Here is a 22,446-nt window from a genome sequence, read left to right on the forward strand (position 1 = left end):
TATATACTATTGCTTCATATGGAATGTTCTCTGTATGTATGTAGTGTTCATTGCTCTAGTATGTCATTTAAGGCTAATGCTTCTGTATTGATTTTTATTTGGATGACCTATCTGTTGATATAGTGGGGTATTAAAATCCCTACTATTGTTATATTTCTCACTTTGGGTCTTTAATATTTGCTTTATATATTTAGGTGTTCCTATTGTGGGTGCATAAATATTTACAATGTTACATTGTTTTGCTGAATTGACATCTTTATTATTGGGTAATGACCTTCTTAGTCTCTTGTTAGAGTTTTTTTCTTAAAGTCTATTTTGTCTAATATAAGCATAGCTACCCCAGATTTCCTTTGGTTTCAATTTCCACAGAATATTTTTCCACCCTTTCACTTTTAGTCTGCATATGTCATTGCATCTGAAGTCTCTTGTAGGCAGCATACAGACAGTCTTTTTTTTTTTTTTTCTTTTAATCCATCTAGCCCCTTTGTCTTTAGACTGGAGAATTTGGTCCATAGACAGTGAATGTAATTATTGATAGGTATAGACTTACTACCATTTTTAAAAATGTTTTCTAATTAGTCTGTTCCTTCTATTCTTGTTCTCTCCCCTTGTGATTGCTTGATTTCTCTAGTGGCATCCTAAATTTCTTTCTCTTTAGTATATCTGTTATTGTTTTTTTGCTTTGTGGTTACCATAAGGCTTACAAATAACAAACTATATTTATAACAGTCTATTTTATTTCATAACATAATCAGTTTGAATACATTCTTGAACTCTACATATTTATTCCTCCCCTGACATTTTTTATATACATATATACACATATATTTTTTAAAAATTTTTGACTGCTCTGTGGCATATGGAGTTCCTGGGCTAAGGGTCAGATCTCAGCCACAATTGCAAACTTCACTGCAGCTGCAGCAATCCCAGATCCTTTAACCCACTCTGCCAGGCTGAAGATAAAACCTGCATTCTGGTGCTGCAGAGACACCACTGATCCCATTGTACCAAAGTGGAAACTCCCACATTTTACATTTTTGAGAGAACAATGTGCATCTTTTATCTTGCATATCTATTAACAAATTATTGTGATTATTTTTGCTACTTTTGTCTTTCAACCTTCATACTAACTTTACAAGTGAGTAAACCATCAACTTTACCACATTAGACTACACTGAGTTTTACTATGCTTTTGCCTCTACCAGTAAGATTTATATCTGCATATACTTTCCTGTTACTAATTAGTGTTATTTTGTTTCAGCTTTTAAAACTTCCTTATCATTTCTTGTAAGCTAGTCTATTGATGAATTCCTTCAGCTTTTGCTTATCTGGAAATGCCTTCTTTCTTTTTAATTCTGAAGGACAACTTTGCTGGGTAGAGTATTCTTTCTTGGCAGTTTTTTCTTCAGTACTTGACCTGGTTTGGGTCTCTTTGTGTTCATCCTATTTGAAAAACTCTGGACTTCATGGATGTAGATCATCTGTTCCCTTCCCTTAGTTACAGAAGTTTTCAGCTATTATTTATTTAAATGTTTTCTGGGCTTTTCTCTCTCTCTTCTTTTGAAATTTCTATAATGCAAACATTGCTCAACCTGATTTTGTCCTATAAGTCCCTTATGTTGTCTTCACTCTTTTTCATGATTTTTCTTTTTGCTGTTCTGATTGAATAAATTTCTCTGCCTTGTCTTCAAGTTTGCTGACCTATTCTTCCAATTCATCTTGTCCATTGTTGAACTCCCTTATTTTTCAGTTCAGAAACTGTACTCATCAGCTTCATTACATTGTTTATATAGTTTTATATTTTCTGTCTGTTGTTGAAACTCTGAATTTATTTATGTATCAGTCTTTTGACCTTGATAAGCATCTTTCTAATAATTATTTTGAACTGTTTGTCAGAAAAATAACTTAGTTCCAATTTGATTATGATATTTTCTGAGGGATTTTCTTGTTCTTCTTTCATTTGAAACACATTTCTCTGTTTTAAAATTTTCCTTGATTCTCTGTATTAGTTTCTAGGGATTAGGTAAAAAAATCATCTCCCCTAGTCTTGAAGAAGTGGTATTGTATAGAAGGTGTACCTTTTCATTCAATCCTACATTTTCCTCTCTCTCAAACCTCTTTGATTGTCCAAATAGATTTCTTAATTCTTAGTGGCTGCCAGTAGTTGAGGGTATGCCAAGACCTTTCAGTGTCCCACATCAGAGGGCATTATCACCTAGATTTAGGCTAAATGGATGCTGGATCTTCAAACAATAGATTTTAAGTTATACAGATATACCTCTTCCAGAAAATGACTGGAAGATGGACATTTCTGCTTTTTCACTCTGCACTTAGCCCCAGCGTGACAGATAAGAGCTATTTCTTTGTTTGATACCATACTATTGAGCCCATGAACACAAGCTGCACTGGCTATGAGAGCTAGGCTATCAAGGAATATGTCCTCTGTGTAGAAGCCACAAAATCTAGGCAGCCAGGCAGGTGTACCAGCTCCTTTTTGGAGATATCAGTGACAGGGGTGAGGTAGAGAGTGAGCCCAAAGATTATTCCACCAGCCTCCTTAGTCTCTGGAGAGGATTACAGTTGGCTCCTAAATATGTGCCTGCCTCTCAGGCAACAATTATAAACATAATTTAATTTCCTCTTTCATGGAATGCCTGGGCATTTCTGTCTGTGGCCTTTGTGCTGTGTCCTGGAGAGAGGTGAGCTAGTTAAGAAATATTTCTATTGTCATCCTGTGGGACCTGCTAATGTAAGCCCCACTGGCTACCACAGCTAGGTGATCAGGATGCCCTGATGCCTTGGTGGCAATGAAAAACCAGGGCACCAGATATGTGAATAAGCTCCTTACCAGGAGATAGTAGAGACCTGGGGTAAGACAGAGGGAGACCTTTAAGATGGTGCCCACCAGCCTCCAGGGCCTTTGGAGAGTATTTCAGTTAGCCCTTAGATGTAGATTAAATTAGATACCTGCCCCTTCCAGCCAAAGGATTAAGATATGCAAATAGGCCTTTTTCACAGAAATTCTGGACACTTTTCAACTGGGTGCCTCTCTGCTGGGCCCTGAGAGTAGCCATGGTGAGTTCATGCAAACTCTTTAAGAACTGTTTGTTAGCCATGGCCTTGTGCATCTCGTGGTCATAAGCCCTGTTGGTCTTCAAAGCTAAATGTTTTGAAGGCCTGTCTTTTCCGGTGCAGGTCTTAAAAGCTGAGGTTGCCAAATATGGGGTTCAAATATTTTAATTTTCAGAGAGAAGCTGGGCATTTTGAGTTTCTCCTGATATGGGTCATTGTTAACAGGGGTGGGGCTTATAGGGATTGTGTCTTAGCCTCTCCTAACCATTTTGCTGTGGGCTTTTTCCTTTTCTTCCTCTTTTAATTTTGTTGGGGTATAGTTGATTTACAATGTTGTATTAGCTTCAGGTTTACAATAAAGCAAATAAGTGATACCTATACCTATATCCATTTCTTTTTTTCTCATATAGGTTATTACAGAACATTGAGTAGACTTTCCTGTGTTATATAGTAGGCTTTTGTGGGTTTTTTCTTGTCTTCCTGATGTATAGGAGTCACTCAGCTACTTTGTGTTTTTCTTTTGGAGGATTGTCCCCTAGGTGGCTGTAGATTTGGCATATCTGTGGGAGGAGGTGAGCTCAAGATTCCCCTATATTGCCATCTTGAACCAGAGCCCCATTTTACATTTATTGTTCATGTCTAACTTAAGAGGAAAATGATTGCATTATCTTCATTTTGTGGCTCTGTTGTTTCTGAGGCAGAGGGAATTTATAATATTTGCATAGGATCTCACAGGCAATAAAGGGTACAGCTAAGATTTGAGCCCCAAGCAGCAGCTCTTGAAACTACCATGAAGACTACTGCAGCTTTCACTAAAGTGAATAAAAGGATAACTCTAGGAGTTGTTTCCTCAAATGTGATATTGACATAAGCTAGTCTCTTTCCATTTACTTTTTTCATTTAAAACCATGGTGCCATTGAATAAAATCAGTGTTAAAATGGTTAAAAAAAAGTCAGAGTATAAAAAACATCCTCTATCTTGCTCACTGTATCACATTTCTTACATTTCCATTTTCGCAGGCTTCTGAGTTCATTTACATATCAGTGTTTGCCTTAGGACAGTGGTTTGCTCCAATGTTACCTGAGCTTTAAATATTCCTTCAAAGCTACTCTGTCTAATCATGCTTGGGTCCATTTCATAGCATGACCGATAGTACTGAAAATGTGGGTTAAGATTCCTTTTCTCTATCAGTGATTTCAGTTGTCAAGCTCTAAAACAAACAGTGACACAAGGAAGCTGTTATTAAAGCTGTTTGATGGAATCATGGGCTCTTCAGAAGTGAATAAATCTAGAACAGTCAACATCACAGTCTCTTGAGCACTTTATTATAAATACAAGTAAATACCACAAGATGGCACCTTCTTACTTTTCAACATCAACAATTACAAACATTTATCTTCATAAAATGGTTTCAGCTTTTTCATGTGTTGTTTGAGATATTATTGAAACCTTTATAAAAGCAAGACTTGCTACAAACAGGATCAGCGTTCGATGTATATTAAATGAGGTCAGATAATTAAATTCAAAAAAAGAATTTATAAATATTCAGATAAGAAAATCGAAATTACAAAAGCAGAGTTTATCCTCATTAAACTGAATTACAACTGTGTGTGGTTAATGCTATATCTACATGGCTAAGTTTTTGTTAAAATACACAAATTTAGTTATTAAATAATTTATCTCATTCTCCAGTACAACCACCTATTTCATTTGTACACCTAACATTCAATACATATTTCATCCCAAACAGCCTAGCTTTCATCTAGTCCAGCAACTACATACATTCCATTTGTTTTCAATAGATGCAACCCATGAGGTGCCATCATCCCATCAGCTCCAAACAAAATATAATATTTAAAGGTACAAACTCAGAGAATTTCTGAAATGGCAACCCATTTTCTCTGTGTTCATGAAAATAGGCAATCCACTTTGAAAGTCTTTGAACCAATGTAAACGCTAGAAAACTCAGTGTTGAAGTATGGGAAGAATAAAGATTTGCACTAATATAGTGCATAACAATGCAGTGTCAGATTTGTCATTTACAGTAAATGCCTTGATTGGACTTTCCTCCAGATTGTCATCATGCTGCTGAGAATAAAGTTTACTCAAGTCTGTGGGAATTTCATCATGTTTTCTTCTTCCCATTTCCAAGCAGGAAGAGAAGGGTTTTTAGGTCCCTTGGGAAAATCAAAAAATTAAACACTCACACCCACAAGCAACTGGAAAGCAAAATGGCAGGCCTAATACTCCTTGACTCCATGTCCAAATGAAGTTGAGGCAAGATTACGTTTGCAGTATCTGTATTCTGCCCAGTATATCACATCATGAGATTCCTCAAAAAACTGAGAAGTCTGAGAGCTACAAAAGAGAAAGCAGTTAAGGCAGTTGATGTCTACATTTGGATTTCTTTTTCAGGTTACATGTCTAAGTCTCCATCGTAGGCTAAGGTCAGAGGCTTCTGTTGAGGAGGTGTGCTTTGATGTGCTTTTGGCTTCTTGCTGTAAAGGGAAAAGAGTTCCTGAGATAAAGTTCACAGAGCTCCATTTCATCTGCCAAAGTAAACTGTGAGGTACAGGAATTCAAGTGGTTAGACAAAAGATTCATTTCTCTGGACTGGTGGGTTCCTTTGTGGAATACTAGTAGCAGGAGAAGACTTTGTTTTTTTGTTTTTTTGTTTTCAAAATCTTAAAAATGGTTTAGTGGAAAGAGTAAATATGGTAAAAAGGCTACTTTGTTGATACTCAGCAATGTAAACATCTGGTGCTCACTAATTCCTACCTGATTGCAACCTCCACAGCATAGATGTTTCACATAGGCAGCTGGAACAGCAAGACTGCCATGTTTTACTCTGGCCTGGTCTGGTTTTTACTTTATTTTATTTTTTGTCTTTTTAGGGGCCACACCCAGGACATATGGAAGTTCCCAGGCTAGGGGTCAAATTGGAGCTGTAGCTGCGGTCCCAGGCCATAGCAATGCAGGATCTGAGCTGTGTCTGCAACCTACACCACAGCTCAGGTCAACTCCAGATCCTTAACCCACTGAGTGAGGCCAGGGATTGAACCCATGTCCTCTTGGATACTAGTTGGGTTTGTTAATGTTGAACCAAGACAGGAACTCCCTGGTGGTTTTTAAGTCAACACGCTTTTTCTATGGCCCAAAACCTGATATCTAGCTGCTAAGTCATAAGAGTCTGTCCAGAAAACCTCACTGATTCTGCACCAGGCCAAGCCCTGCTCCCTAGGTCTCAGTTCTCCCTGAGGCTGACAATTTTTCCAGGTCACAGAGGCGACTGTTCATTCCTTCTCCTGGAGAGAGAAGCTGAAGTCAAGTAATATTACCAAATCACACAGTGGTATCCCAGATCATTACAGCCCTTTGATTCTTAGTATGGGTGAATCTCAATTGGAGAGGATTTATAGTTTGAATTCTGCCACACAACTGCCCCACCCCCACTGTGAAGTCTCCCTTCCCTCTTCAGGGCCATGGATTTGCCACACCCTCACAGTCCAGCTCTTTTTGGGTTGTCCTTCTCCACAGGAAGCATCTCCCTCTCTGTCTCCAAATTTCTACGCTATTTATTTTACAGCAGCATCTGTTATTAATTGGGAGCACAGGAGTGCCAAGCCCTGTGCTGAGCATTTTACATACAATATCTCAGTGAATCCCACAACAGCACTGAGAAGGAGACATTAGGTTTGTCCTTACTTTACAGAGAAGGACTAGAGAGGTTATTTACCCTCCCCCAAGTCACTGAGTGGCATAGCCTGGAATCTAAGTTTATCTAAAATGCACAGGACAAATGCTTTTAATGCTTCAGGGCCTTCTCTTTGTATCAATGTAATTCATTAGGCACTTGGTAGAAATGTTTTTGTCTGTACAGGTAAGTTAATTTTTATGCGTTGAGTGAATGTATGTTAAAGACAGGCATCTTAATGTGCACAATTGAGTGGCCTTTGAACACTCACAATGTTGTCTAACCATCACCCCCAGGGTAAAAGTTTACCCTCTAAGCAGTCTCTCCCCATCCCCCACCCCCTCCCTGGCAACCACATATCAACTTTCTGCCTCTGGAGCTTCACCTATTCTGGGTATTTCCTATTAATGGAATCATACTATATGTACAGCTTTTTGTGTCTGGCCTCTTTCACTTAATAGTAAAGTAGAAAATTTTATGTGGATTCTACCATGATTAAAAAAAAAAAAAAGATGTTCGATAAAATAGTTCTAAGGAGAATCTCCTAGGTTAAAGTACTCAAATTCTAATTCGGGAAAAAAACTTTTTATGGTTTAATGTATGAAGCAATTAATAGATGCTAAAGAGGTAAATGAAATGATTTTTAAAAAACCTACCGAAAGCAATCATGGATCCCCACCTGGCACCCGCCGTGCACTGGGTGCTCAGCAGCTGGTGGCTGAGTGCTGGGCACTCGCAGGTAGATACCTTCTCAGCTGAGGAGGCAGAAACATGCCTCTGCGGAGGGACCCTAGGCCTGTGATTTCCAGCTTTTGAGGTCTCTTCTGTTCCCAAAAGAGCAGTTACTGCATAATTATCTGAATAACATTTAACTCAACTTTATATTAGTATTATATGTCTCTTATGATGGCTCTAGTCATATTTCCCGCCGTTGGCTCATGGAGGGTGGACCCAGTTTGTGTCCTGAGTATGCTAAATCTACAGCATTTAAAGGGACTAAGAAATCACACAAATGACAATTTAGGACATCTTGGAAGTGACATCTTGCATAACCATACTGGTGGTGCTAGTAGAGCTTGTCCTAAGGTCAAAAAGAGTGAGAAGAATTTCATTTCAATGACAATAGAGGTCTTCCCTCTCCCCCATTTCCTGCTGTTTTAGGGAAAGAGAAAAGAGGAGGAAGAAATGGAGGTGTTTCCAGAGTCTCTCACAATCTACTGTTCCCTGGCTTTGCTAAGGGCTATTTGACAAAGACATGGGAAAGCTGAGTCCTGGGACATGGGGAGGAAGGAGAGAGGTATGTGTGTGTGGGAGAGAGATAAATTAGGAGTTTAGGACTAACATACACACTACTATATATAAAATAGATAACAAGGCTCTACTGTATAGCATAGGGAACTGTACTCACTGTCTTATAATAACCTATAATGGAAAAGAATCTGAAAAAGCACATATTTATGCATAATTGAATCACTTTTTTGTACACATAAAACTAACACAACATTGTAAATGAATTACACTTCAATTAAAAATAGTATAATAAAATACCTCTGGCCAAATAATATTCCCTAGGATACATTTAAACTTGGCCAACCTCTAGAAGATAGGCCTGGAAAATTCTTCTTGAATATTGCAGATTTTTATACGTTTCCATGTATGGAATTACGAACCCTCTGTTCACCTCTTGGTGAGAAGAAAGAGGGAGCTCTTAATACGTTGGCCTGGGATTTTTGTGGGCTGTGGGGTGGTTTGGGATGGTTGTGATGAAGGCTTCATTTCATGATGACTCTTGTCATATATTGTAAGCTCTCAACTGGCAGAAACTGAAATCACAGCTATGAATATGTGAGATTTGAGAACCTCGAGAGTTTTAAAGGTCTCTGGTGTTGGCAAGCACTGAATAAGGTGGTAGTTTTGTTGGGCTGCTGTGGCTTTACAAAGCCTTCTGGCTGGTTACAAAGAACCCTAAGAAGAGGAGCTGAGTTGAGGGCTGACCACTGCCAAATCAGCATATAGGAGACTTATCTTTGGAGGCACCAGCTCCCTTTCTTTTCTCCCTTCCTGGTACTCATTAAGAAATTCATGAAGAAACCATTTTAAAAATCATTTTCTCTCCCCAGCTCTGCTATCAGGGGAGGTGTGACTCCCTCGCTCAAACTAAATCAAGACCCACAAATGACTGGCACATGGGCTGCTGCCACCACCAGTCATCCTGTATCCATGGTGAACATCTCCAATCCATCTCACTCTTCTTTCCTGGTGAGCCCAGGAATAGGCTCATAACCCTTCGTAATGGAGCACCCTTGACAGCCATCACCACTTTCAGTGTTGGTACAAGGGAGAAAACCACTACACAACCCTGACTGTGAGAGATCATTGCCTGACATATTTTAAAAGTGACCTCTTCCATGATTATTTGCATTTTAGCAAAGGATAAACCCATTAAGCCAGAAAAGCGAGCTCATTATGAACTAGCAGGCAAGCTGCGGGCACTTTTCAGCACCTTTGAATTTGAGCCACAGAGACCACCCTCAGGCCAGATGACTTAACAAGCAGCTACTCAGGAAGGTGGAGACTCTGGAAGTGGCAGCAGAAGGAGAGCCTCTATCCTGAGTTGTGCTGAACAAGGTAGAATAGATGTAGTTATCTGGAGTAAGTTCCATGCACTATGTCTAAATTAACTACAAGCTCACCCAGTGTTCATCCCCACTAAATTCACTCATGGATCTTCATTGCCAGTGAAGCTGGGGCATCAGTAATATTTTTAAAACTCCAAATGCTAATGACAATGTACAAAGGGTCATATCTAAACAAAGCAGCCCTTGAGGAGACTATTTTTTCTTTATTTTCTTAAAACACTTCCAAGTTTTATTAAAAATTATTTCATCTAAAGTGTTCACCTCATACCTGGAATATTATAGCCCCTCTCCTGTCCTAAGCTTTTCATTTTGGGGAGGAAATATAAAATCTCCAAAACTGGCATCCTCTAACTTTTTTGCAAGCTATTTAATAGAAGCAGATGCTGTGAAAATATCTATTTAGATTCTTTAGGAAGCTCCTATGTAATAGTAAGCAGTACGTGTTTTGATATTGATAGGTCTGGGAGTTCTTGTCGTGGCACAGTGGTTAATGAATCTGACTAGGAATCATGAGGTTGCAGGTTTGATCCCTGGCCTTGCTCAGTGGGTTGAGGATCCGGTGTTGCCACGAGCTGTGGTGTAGGTTGCAGATGTGGCTCGGATCCTGTGTTGCTGTGGCTCTGGCGTAGGCCAGTGGCTACAGCTCCGATTAGACCCCTAGCCGGGGAACCTCTATATGCCACGGGAGCGGCCCTAGAAAAGGCAAAAAGACAAATATATATATATATATATATATATTGATAGGTCTGTTCCCAAATCTGTACCTTACTCTATTTGGGAAATAAGGAGCCCCTAAAAATGTGAAAGATAGAGACATGCTTTGAGTCTAAAGAGTTTCTGGGGGGTGGGGGATTACTCAAGGGAGTGAAATTAGAGACTGAGCTGGTGGTCCAGTGGAAAGAGTATACATTTTGGGGTTAAGGCAAACCTGAAGTTGATTTTACCAGGCTGATGACCTCAGATAAGTTATTAAACTTTACTGAGGATCACTTACTCTCTCTTTATAATGAGGGTGATAATAGCAATGCCTCACTTGATGAATTGCAAAGACTAAATAAGGCAATGTATGTAAAGCACTTTGTTTGACATGCGAATATTAAAATTTTTTTCCTGACCTACATCTCTAAAGATTATGGGCACTGAATTATTTTTTTAACTTATCTACTTATTCATTTATTCATTTCTTCAATAAATATTTATATTCTCTAAAAAATTCCATAAAATATAGTCCACCTCTTCTTCTCCCCATCCCTCAGGTCCTTGGGGTTTGTCAGGAACATATTTATATGAATCACTACAATACCAGTGTGGAGTAAATGCCACAGGGGAGGAGGCGTGGACAAGTTATTCCAGACTGCTGGGTAAGGAAAATGTTGGCACTTGAGTTTTATTGGGAAGTACTGGTTGAAGGGCAATAGCTAATGATGAAAAATTAATTCTAGAAGAATGGGATAGAAGGAGTCAACCATGCGAGCAGAAACCTTCCTGTGAAATAAGATACCACCCTAAGTACCCTCATGTAAGGTAACTTTTCTCAAAACATTTTCCTTTAGAAAGAGCTTATAGCTTTACATTCAACTCCTATAAGTCTTTCATATTATGAGAGGCTACCTTTACATATAAAATTTTTAATGAAGATCTTAAATATAATGTACAGTACAAATAAAATGGTCAACTTTCCTAATATACAATAATAGATATTTGGGCCTTGGGATAAACCCTCTGAAATAGCAACACACATTCAAAGAAGAGCTATATCTCAAACAACTTGCATGGACATGAATCCAGTAAACTCCAAAAACTGAATTTGTGGAAAGGAAGACTAAACCAATCACAAAGTGATCTAAGAGAGAGATGCAGACTTTGAATAAAACTGTCATAGAATTAGAAAACATGAGTATTTCATAATGAAAGCATATATAGGATTGTTGATAGGGATATATGAGCATGTGGATAAAATGAAAGAGTATAAAATTTACTACTTCATTCATATAAAGCTAAGGAAGTGAAATTCCTAAAAAAATTTCCTTCAATGATGAAATGATTTAAATATCTATCTGAGCCTATACAACACACAGGGCATAGAGAAATAGTGGAAAATGAAGTTGAAAGAGTTGTTTGGGCTCAAATGGAAGACGAGTTGACTGGCAAGGCAGCTAGAACATGACTTTGCTTTTGCTGTCAATGGGAAGCCATGGCTGGTGTTGAAGTAAGAAAGGGGCTAAATTTTAGGAAGAGTAATCTCGCTATGGACTGCTGAATCCAACTATGGAGCTGTTGTGCTTCTTCTAAAGGGGAATTATTAGGCTGGGTATTGAGGAGAAAAAAAATAAGGCATGAGAAATACTATATATAAACATTCATATAATATAATCACTAAAAAGTAAAGGATTTTTATTTTTATTTATTTATTTATTTTTTGCTTTTTAGGGCCACACCTTTGGCATACAGAGGTTCCCAGGCTAGGAGTCAAATCTGAGCTGTAGCCGCTGGCCTACGCCACAGCCACAGCAACACAGGATCCGAGCCATATCTGTGACCTACACCACAGCTCACAGCAATGCCGGATCCTTAACCCACTGAGCAAGGCCAGGGATCGAAGCTACATTCTCATGGATGCTAGTCAGATTCGTTTCTACTGAGCCACGATGGGAACTCTGATTCCATTGATCTTTTATATTAAAAATTCTTTAGAAAATTGTTACCACAATTCAGTGAAGTACCTAATTAATCCCTAGAGCCTAGGGTCATACAGGAAGTGCCTCAATAAATATTTATTTATTGTTGAAGGAATGGATTAATGTTAACATAATTTTAAGTTGGAGGGAATGGAGAAACGTAAAAGGGCAAAATTTATGACTCATTAAATTTTAATTTTCATTCTTTTAGATATTCAAGGGAAGAAGGAACCATAGAATGTGGAATTCGAGGTGTGATATTAAGTAGAACACATCCATTTTATAGACTAATAGACTATTTTATGGTGTATTGGGCCAGGGCTTTGAGAGCTGTTTCTCATCTGTCAAAAACCTTCACGTTCTTTGTTGCAATTAAGACCTTTTCCATTTTCTAATGGTGAATGCTTCCTATCACTCTAAACCTCATGTAAGATTTTCCACTTCCTATTTGTTCATTCGGACAGGACATAGACAATACTCACAAAGCTTATCAGTTCAAGCATAATTGGCCAAATTGATTACAGGGTACCTGAAGGTGTTACTTTTTACTACAACACTGTAGAAACATGACTTGGATAGAAATCCAACTTCTGGAAATTCAATTTCTATCACCACAGGTGGTAGGAAGAATTAAAGTCACTTTATTTTCTTCACTAACTTTCACTGACCAAGAGCAATGATTTAAAAATCTGTGTAACCTTGGAAATGCAAGCCTAAAATACAAAGACTAGATTTGAACTGACATTAAAACTTGGGAAAAAATTCTCAAGAAAATAGTTGATGAGACAGATGATGAATATAAATATCTCGATTTAGAGAAAAAAGCAAAGTAGCACTTTGATCTCATGAAAATTAAAAAAAATTCCTTTAAATTCTGCCTAGGAAGTTAATAAAATATTCTCAGCACACTTGAAAATATTCTAATGTATTTACCTCTGTCTGGCTTCAAAAGGAGCTCTTCAAATAAAATATATTCTATCCAATAAACTAACCATCATTTTCTGAAAAATAATATATTTTTAGGAACTAGTTACTTACAAAATGGGGTTCCTGGAATGGAAAAATTTTCTCTCATAGCTGGTCAATATAGATAAACACTTGGCTCTATATTCGAAGCGTATGAATAGGTTGCTCAAACCAACTGGTGGATTTAACATAGCTGGTTCAAATTGGTCAGTTTGAGAAGAAAATTTAAGAAGTAGAATTTGTAGAGTAATGGCTCTCAGCCTTGGTTGCATAATAGAATTACCTGGGGGCACTTGTAAATATCCAGATAACTTGACCACATGGGGCTAGGACCCAAGTATCAGTCTCCAGGAGGTGTCAGGAAATGCCAGGTTTCCAGCAAAGCTGAAAACTACTGATCTGGATCAAAATTCTAAAATGGAAAAGCTCTAGACCACTCAGCCATCCTGACACCTTAACTTTCTAGAGACTTACATCCTGCCGAAACTGAATCAAGAAGAAATAGACCAACTGAACAGACCAAGCACTACAAATGAATTTGAATGTCATAAAAACACTCCCTACAAATAAAAGTCCAGGACCAGATGGCTTCACAGGCAAATTCTACCAAACACACAAAGAGGATCTGGTGCCCATCCTCCTTAAACTTTTCCAAAAGGTTGAAGAAGATGGAACACTCCCAAAGACATTCTATGATGCCACCATCACCATAATTCCGAAATCAGACAAAGACAACACCAAAAAAGAAAACTATCGGCCAATATCTTTGATGGATGTAGATGCGAAAATTCTCAACAAAATTTTAGTCAACCAAATCCAACAACATATAAAAAAGATCATACACCATGACCAGGTGGGATTCATCCCAGGTACACAAGGATGGTTCAACATATGCAAATCAATCAATGTCATACACCACATTAACAAAAGAAAAGTCAAAACCACATGATCATCTCAACAGATGCAGAAAAAGCATTTGACAAAGTCCAACATCCATTCATGATAAAAACTCTCACTAAAGAGGGTATAGAGGGAACATTCCTTAACATAATCAAAGCTGTTTATGACAAACCCACAGAAAATATAATGCTCAATGAAAAAAAGCTGAAAGCCTTCTCACTCAAATCTGGAACAAAACAGGGATGCCCACTCTCACCACTGCTCTTCAACATAGTTTTGGAAGTCCTGGCCACAGCAATTAGACAAACAAAAGAATAAGTCATCCATATAGGAAGAGAAGAGGTAAAACTGTCACTGTATGCAGATGACATGATACTACACATAGAAAACCCTAAAGACTCAACCCAAAATCTACTTGAATTGATTAACAAATTCAGCAAAGTAGCAGGATATAAGATTAACATTCAGAAATCAGTCACATTTCTGTATACTAATAATTTAATATTAGAAAAGGAATATGAAATACAATACCTTTTAAAATCGCACCCCAAAAAATCAAATACCTGGGAATACACCTGGCAAAGGAGGTAAAGGACTTATATGCTCAGAACTATAAAGCATTAATCAGGGAAATTAAAGAAGATGTAAAGAAATGGAAAGATATTCCATGCTCCTGGGTTGGAAAAATTAATATTGTAAAAATGGCCATACTACCCAAAGCAATCTACAGATTCAATGCAATCCCTATCAAATTACCCATGACATTTTTCACAGAACTAGACAAACAATCCAAAAATTTATATGGAACCACAAAAGACCCAGAATTCCCCAAGCAATTCTGAAGAACAAAAACCAAGCAGGAGGCATCACTCTCCCAGATTTCAAGCAATATTACAAAGCCACAGTCATCAAGACAGTGTGGTGCTGGTACCAAAACAGACATATAGACCAATGCAACAGAATAGAGAATCCAGAAATAAACCCAGACATCTATGGTCAATTAATCTTTGACAAAGGATGCCAGAGCATACAATGGGAAAAAGACAGTCTTTTCAGCAAGCATTGCTGGGAAACCTGGACAGCTGCATGGAAATCAATGAAACTGGAACACACCCTCACACCATGCACAAAAATAAACTCAAAATGGCTGAAAGATTTAAATATAAGACAAGACACTATCAAACTCCTGGAAGAGAACATAGGCAAAACATTCTCTGACATCAACCTTATGAATATTTTCTCAGGTCCGTCTCCCAAAGTAACTGAAATAAAAGCTGGTTGGAGTTCCCGTTGTGGCACAGTGGTTAACAAATCCGACTAGGAACCATGAGGTTGCGGGTTCGGTCCCTGCCCTTGCTCAGTGGGTTAAGGATCCGGCATTGCCGTGAGCTGTGGTGTAGGTTGCAGACGCAGCTCGGATCCTGCGTTGCTGTGGCTCTGGCGTAGGCCAGGGACTACAGCTCCGATTTGACCCCTAGCCTGGGAACCTCCATATGCCAAGGGAGTGGCCCAAAGAAATAGCAAAAAGACAAAAAAAAAAAAAAGAAATAAAAGCTGGTTTATTTTTACCAGTGGGACCTAATTAAACTGACAAACTTTTGCAAAGCAAAGGAAACCAAAAAGACAACTTACACAATGGGAGAAAATAGTTTCAAACACTGCAATCTGACAAGGGCTTAATCTCTAGAATATGCAAGCAACTTTTAGAACTCAACACCAAAAAAGCCAACCACCCAATGCAAAAATGGGCAAAAGACCTGAATAGACCATTCTCCAAGGAAGATATACAAATGGCCAAGAAGCACATGAAAAAATGCTCACCATCCCTGATTATTAGAGAAATGCAAATCAAAACTCCCAAGAGATACAGAATGACCACCATTAAGAAGTGCACAAATAATAAATGCTGGAGAGGGTGTGGAGAAAAGGGAACCCTCCTGCACTGTTGGTGGGAATGTAAGCTGGTACAGCCACTATGGAGATCAGTATGGAGGTTCCTTAGAAATCTATACATAGAACTACCATGAGACCCAGCAATCCCACTCTTGGGCATATATCTGGACAAAACTTTCCTTAAAAAAACCCATGCACCTGCATGTTCATTGCAGCTCTATTCACAATAAACAAGACATGGAAACAACCCAAATGTCCATTGACAGAGGATTGGATTAGGAAGACTTGGCATATATATACAATGGAATACTACTCAACCATAAAAAAGAACAAAACAATGCCATTTGTAGCAACATGGATGGAACCAGAGACTCTCATCCTGAGTGAAGCAAGTCAGAAAGAGAAGGACAAATACCATATGATACACTTACATCTGGAATCTAATATAAGGCACAAATGAACCTTTCTACAGAAAAGAAATAAACTTGTGGAGAATAAACTTGTGGTTGCCAAGGAGGAGAGGGAGGGGGAGAGAGTGGGGTGGATTGGGAGCTTGGGCTTAATAGATACAAACTATTGCCTTTGGAATGGATTAGCAATGAAATCCTGCTGTGTAGCAATGGGAACTCTGTCTAGTCACTTATGATGGAGCATGATAATGTGTGAAAATATAATATGTACATGTATGTGTAATTGGGTTATTATGCTGTACAGTAGAAAAAAATTGGGAAAATAACTATCAAAAATAATTAAAAAAAAGATAAAATGGAAAATCCCTGAGATTTACCACTTAAACCTTCTGATAGTATTTGAAAACCAAATAAAAGAATGTTATTTATTTATTTATTTATTTATTTTTTGGCCTTTTTTTGTCTTTTTAGGGCCACACCCGTACCATATGGAAGTTCCCAGGCTAGGGATCTATATAATCAGAGCTGTTGGTGCTGGCCTGCTCCAGAGCCACAGCAATGCCAGATATGAGTCACATCTGCGACCTACACCAGAGCTCAAGGCAATGCTGGATCCTTAACCCACTAAGTGAGGCCAGGGATCGAACCCACAACCTCATGGTTCCTAGTTAGATTCGTTTCTGCTGTGCCAAGATGGGAACTGCAAGAATGTTATTTCAAATAAGGACAAAAACATAATAATCTTCCACTTCAACTACTGTGTAATTCTACTGTTGGTGATTATTTCTGGGGTCAAAGGTCCTGATATAATGGCCAATGATCCTGACATAAGTTTTCTTTGAGCATAATATGTCACCCATGAAGATATGAAAGATAAACATTTTACCCATTAGTACTCACCAAACAAGGTAGGAAGTAAATACTAGGAAAATCATGATAAGAAAACCACCACCTGAAACGCCATAAACCCACATTTTTACACGGCCATCTGTTTAAAATAGAAAATAACAGGCTTAGTGTACAAAAGCTTTATTTCTATATGAATTAATTTATGACTTATTTCTCATCAGAATTCTAAGACTTGAATAAGTTAGAAGTGTAAGTGGAAATACTCACGTGTGACCACTAATAAATGTCAAAAAAGCAGGTGAAAATATAAAATTAAGATAGTTTATGAAGTTTTTCACAATGCCAAAGACCAGAAATCAGTACTTTATAGTATGTAACAATTAGTAGAATATTTTGAGTTTATTTTCATTTTATATATACTCGCATACATGTAATACAAAAGTATTGCCAAAACACCCACATGTGTACAAGTATATATTTTCTTTGGATTTGAAAGCTGCTAAAGAAAAATGGAATAAGTAGTCTGATCTATTATTTTATTTTTACTATGCAAGGTATATATAACTTTACATAACTTGACTGTATGTTTAGAGTGTGTGTGTAAACTTGAATTGTTTCTGGAAACCTCAGAGTTTTTGCTCTGTTTTACATGAGTAAACAGTTAACTAAATGAACTGGACTGACAATAGCAATGCCTTACTCTCCTAGAGGAATTATGTTCCTCTCTGAAAAATATACACACAAAAGTTCATTATACAATATGAATGCAATTAACTGTGGTCCAAGAACACCTATCAGCATCTTATTCTAAAGACTTTCGTGGTGATGAAAAACAATCAAAACCTATTATAAACAACACTTGTTTGGAATAAAATCACAGTTACTTTTAATTATATTATGACTACTTATTACAGTTTTTGCTTACAAGATACTTTCAAGCCTCAATCAGGTTATAGAATGAGGTTTCAATGTAGTAATGATATTTTTCTATCGTCATAAAATTTTGAACAAAGTTTTGATTCTGATCTCTTTGAAACACTAATGATGAAATTCCCTATTCCAGATTTTTCGTATTGGCAGTTAAAAAAAAAAAAGCCTTCCTGAGTGAAAATGCACCTTCCATCTTGGCCCTAAATCTCATAGAGCTAAAGTACTGGAAGATCCAGATCCAGTGCTTTTAAATCCCAAGTACAGAGGTACATGGTACGTGACCTTAAAGCCACATTACTTAAAGAAGAATTAATACAGCTTTTTATAACAGCATAATGGATAGGATCAAAGTTCAAACTATTAAAAAAAGATATGTAGTGAAAAATCACCTTTACCTGCCACCCTTTCGCCCTCTCCAAACAACCTCCATCCCCAGGAGCTACCATTCTACCAGTTTGGTGTGAAACACTTCATAGTTTTCTCTGCATATGCAAATATGCAAGTACATACACAAAATACATGTACTTAAAAAAAGACACAAATGGTGCATGCCACTCACTTTGGTACTTTTTTCCTCCTAAAAATATATTGGAAAATATTTCCATGCTGATTCATAAAGGTAGGTCTATCTCATTCTTTTTAGTACCTCTATGAGACATTGAAGTATTGTATCATATTTTTGTTTTTCTGCTTTTCTACTTATAGACATTTAGGGTGTTTCCATCCATGTGCTATATAATAAACAATCATAATGTCATTTACATACTTTTTGGTATACATGTGTATTTTTGGAGGATGAATTCCTAGGAGAAAAATTTTAGGTCAAAATGTATGACAGATTTTGCCTAAGTGTCCTCCGGAGAGGATGTTCCAATTTATATTTTCATTATGAGAACCCAGTGAAAGTTATAGTCTCTCCCTGACTAAATATATACTATATATATATGCTTACATTGATATGTACACAGTAGTGTATATGTCTGTATGTATGTGTGTGCACACACACAAATACATGCATATATATATATATTCACATACATGATACTGATGCTATAGTTAGACCTCGGAAGATTTAGGACCTCACTTGTGGATTTGAAAACTCACTTCCCTGGAACCTCAGCCTAATTCCCTTCCTGAAATAGGTTTTACAAGTGGTGGGTGAGCCTGGATATATTCCATATCATGCTTCCCTCAAATTTAAGTCTATTGTTGTCAATTAGCTAAATGTCATTAAATATCACAAAATGAATAAGGTATTTTTGAATATGTACAGCATGTGCAGACAGAAATGGGAATTAAACCTGAGTAAGATATTGTGATTGCCTTTAAAAGTTGATCAAGGGGTGTAGATCTTGTTTCTTCCACTAGATCTTGGGTCCTTGTTCTCTGGGTTTACTTCATTTCAGCATGGCATCAACGCACTTTGGTATGGCGAAGGCCTAGGGTCTGGAAGGAAAGTTCTCAGGGTGTATTTTGCCTGAGCTCTGTGTCTCTTCCCTCTTAATGCTCCTTTCATCAGTTATGCTATTTTGCTCATTTACAGGATTTTGTTTCCTAGAAGAGGTCTGTATGGCAGGCCCAGAAAATTTTACTTCACAGAGTGGGAAGTAGAGACCAGTGCTTTTTAAAGCCCCAATGACCTGCCTTTCAAACCTTTCTGCCCCTTGCTGGTGATGTGACCTTGGTCAAATTAATTTGCACAGCTAATTTCAGAATCCTCATGCCTAAAATAGGGATAACAGCATCTCATTATGTTGCAAGAACACAGTGAGATGAGTCAGGTACCATAACTAGCATAGAACCACAGAGTACATAGAAATCATCTAATAGATGTTTATTCTTGTCCTTAACATCCACTCATTTTTGAGTCCTGCAGGACTGGCACTGTGCCAATACTCATGACAAACCTGCAGGGCAGGTGCCTCTAGAGTGATTCATAGATGAGGAAACAGTTCCAGAGAGGTGAAAAAATTACACTCGGTCACCAAATAGGTGTCTTGAGCCATGATGCCAATAAGGTCTGTCATCCTCTGAACCTGCTTCTCTTAACTGTTTCCCTGGTGTTTCTTGAACCGGAAGGGTCCCTGCACATTCCCTAGGTAACTGCATGTTCCTGAGAATCTATTCCAATTTTTACTTTTAATTTCAATGGTATACACAAATCCACAGTTATATAAGCAAATCCTTTTGCAGAGGTAATTTACAGTTAAAATATTTTTAAAGATTGATATTTTGATTACTTAACTCAGTGACTGGGGTTGACACTTATTTTCAACCACCCATGAGAACATTTTATATCACCCAACACTCAAATCTGAGAATCCTTGAACTAGACCATATGGCCTTTTCCTTCTCTTTTTCTTCTTTCCTCCATTTTTCCCATCATGAGCAGTGGTCATAATATGAACCCTAATCCTCCTTGAAGAATTTATATTTCTTACTCATAACTGACATATACCTGGATCAAAGGGTTGAAGAGACCATCCTTTAAAAATATCATGTATTTTTGAATTGACAGGTCTGTTTTTCCCAGTGAGGTTTTTCACATCAGCTTTTTTATCCTCTGAGCCAGGTACTTTCATGCAGTAATCCAGGAAACCATTTGATCTCATTATCTCTGTATAGCCCTTCTCACAGCCACAGACTCCACCCTATAGCACACACAAAAAATGTTTATGGTTACACAGTGAGTTGTGTAGATGAAAAAGAACACTTTAAATGTTGGAATCACTAGAGTTCCCATTGTGGCTCAGTGGTAATGAACCTGACTAGTATCCATGAGGATGCAGGTTCAATCCTTGGCCCTGCTCAATGAGCTAAGGATCCAGCATTGCTGTGAGCTGTGGTGTAGGTCGCAGATGTGGCTCAAATCCCACGTTGCTGTGGTGTAGGCTGGTATCTGCAGCCCCAATTCGACTACTAGCCTGGGAACTTCCACATACTGTGGGTGCAGCCCTAAAAAGAAAAAAAAATGGAATCAAATAATATTTGCATGATATGTCAAGGCAATTTAGGGTTTTTAAGCACCAGACTTGGCAAAGAAAAAATCCAATAAATAGTTCTTTCCGAATTCCAAAGTCAACCCTTAAATAAATCATTAGTTTCTTTTCCTAGAGGTTTATAATTTTTAGTCCTTCCAAATGTGAAATCCAAATTCCTTGCCAATAGAGGACATTAACTACATCCTTTTCTCTCTTATAGGAATGTTTAAGGCATTTAATTAAAAATTAGCCTCAACTCTCCCCCTAGCTGTTTCAGATTCCTGCCCACTCACTCCAAACTGCCCGTGACCCTCAGAAACACAGCAACAAGAATTATGTACACATCTTTGAGTTTTGTGCTCTTTGAGGTCTATTGCTGCCTCTGTGACTTTCTACCATTGATCACTAATTACTCTGAACTGCCTCTCTGCTCAGAGGCTTAGTTTTGCAGTCAGGGGACAGACCAAAGCCTCAAAGTAGCCCCAGTGGAGAAAAAAGACTTGACCGAAGATAAGTGAGAGAGGAGAGAGAGAGAAAGATATGGATGCCTTTTACTAATCCAAGTGTCACACCACATCATATCATCACATTCCTCACTGGCATCATGACAGTGTGTCCTTCATATTTATCTGTAGATTCCTGGTAATTTTCATGTCCAGTAAATCTCTCCAACAAACCAATTATGATAAAGCATAATGGACAAGGATTTACATCTATCTCTGGAAGGGAACTGAAAATAATTGTTTTCTTTCCTCCAACAAACATAAAGGCAATAGAGGAGAATAGAAAATAAGCACAGGATTATGAATCTCTATGACTTTGTTGTTGGGGCTCCTTATGTAAAACTATATGTTGAATTTTCTGAACAGGTCCTAGCCTTACATAGCCACTCATGTAAATCCCTATGAATCGGCCAGATTTACTTAGGTCATCAATTGTTGAATGACTGCATGAGTTTGAAGAGCAACAGACACTCATATAATAATGAGCAGTCCAACAAACCAATTATGATAAAGCATATAATAATGACAATTATTACAGTATTTCCAGTAGTTTTAATTGAAGGCATTACTCAGTGTTCAGCGGAGAGAACTAATTAAGAAAATTGGTATAAGCTCAGTTATGAAAGCTATCTTTTCAAGATGCATCTCTATTAGAGTGAAAAGTTGTATCCAGTCTCATATGACAAAGGTTTAAGGGAAAAAGTTAGTTGACATCTTATCAAAGAGGGCCTTCAGAGAGTTGGTGGAAAGCCAGAACTTCTATTTTGCAAATATCACTATCCACGAAGTTGGTGCTGATCTCTACTTTTCCTTTTTTTTTTCCCCTCTGGAAACTTAATCACTAGCTTTTCTGTGGCAAAGAATTAACCTAACTTGAAGTAGAAGAGACATAAAATAGGAGTGAACACTTGAGTTATTTTTAACCAAATC

At 37.8% G+C, this 22,446-nt stretch overlaps 1 protein-coding gene across 1 annotated transcript in view; it reads right to left on the reverse strand.

The window, feature by feature from the left end:
• Positions 1 to 4,651: 4,651 nt before the first annotated feature.
• THSD7B (thrombospondin type 1 domain containing 7B) overlaps positions 4,652 to 22,446 on the reverse strand; it is an 832,155-nt gene continuing 814,360 nt past the window's right edge. Inside the window, exons 26-28 of the mRNA XM_047772023.1 lie at positions 20,491 to 20,683; positions 17,154 to 17,241; positions 4,652 to 5,571 (exon numbers count right to left, since the gene is read on the reverse strand). Coding sequence (XP_047627979.1) covers positions 5,490 to 5,571; positions 17,154 to 17,241; positions 20,491 to 20,683 — 363 coding nt within the window. The 3' untranslated portion in view covers positions 4,652 to 5,489. The remainder of the gene's footprint in view (positions 5,572 to 17,153; positions 17,242 to 20,490; positions 20,684 to 22,446) is intronic.

This window comes from Phacochoerus africanus, chromosome 3 (assembly GCF_016906955.1).
Source record: "Phacochoerus africanus isolate WHEZ1 chromosome 3, ROS_Pafr_v1, whole genome shotgun sequence".
NCBI classification, from domain to species: Eukaryota; Metazoa; Chordata; class Mammalia; order Artiodactyla; family Suidae; genus Phacochoerus; species Phacochoerus africanus.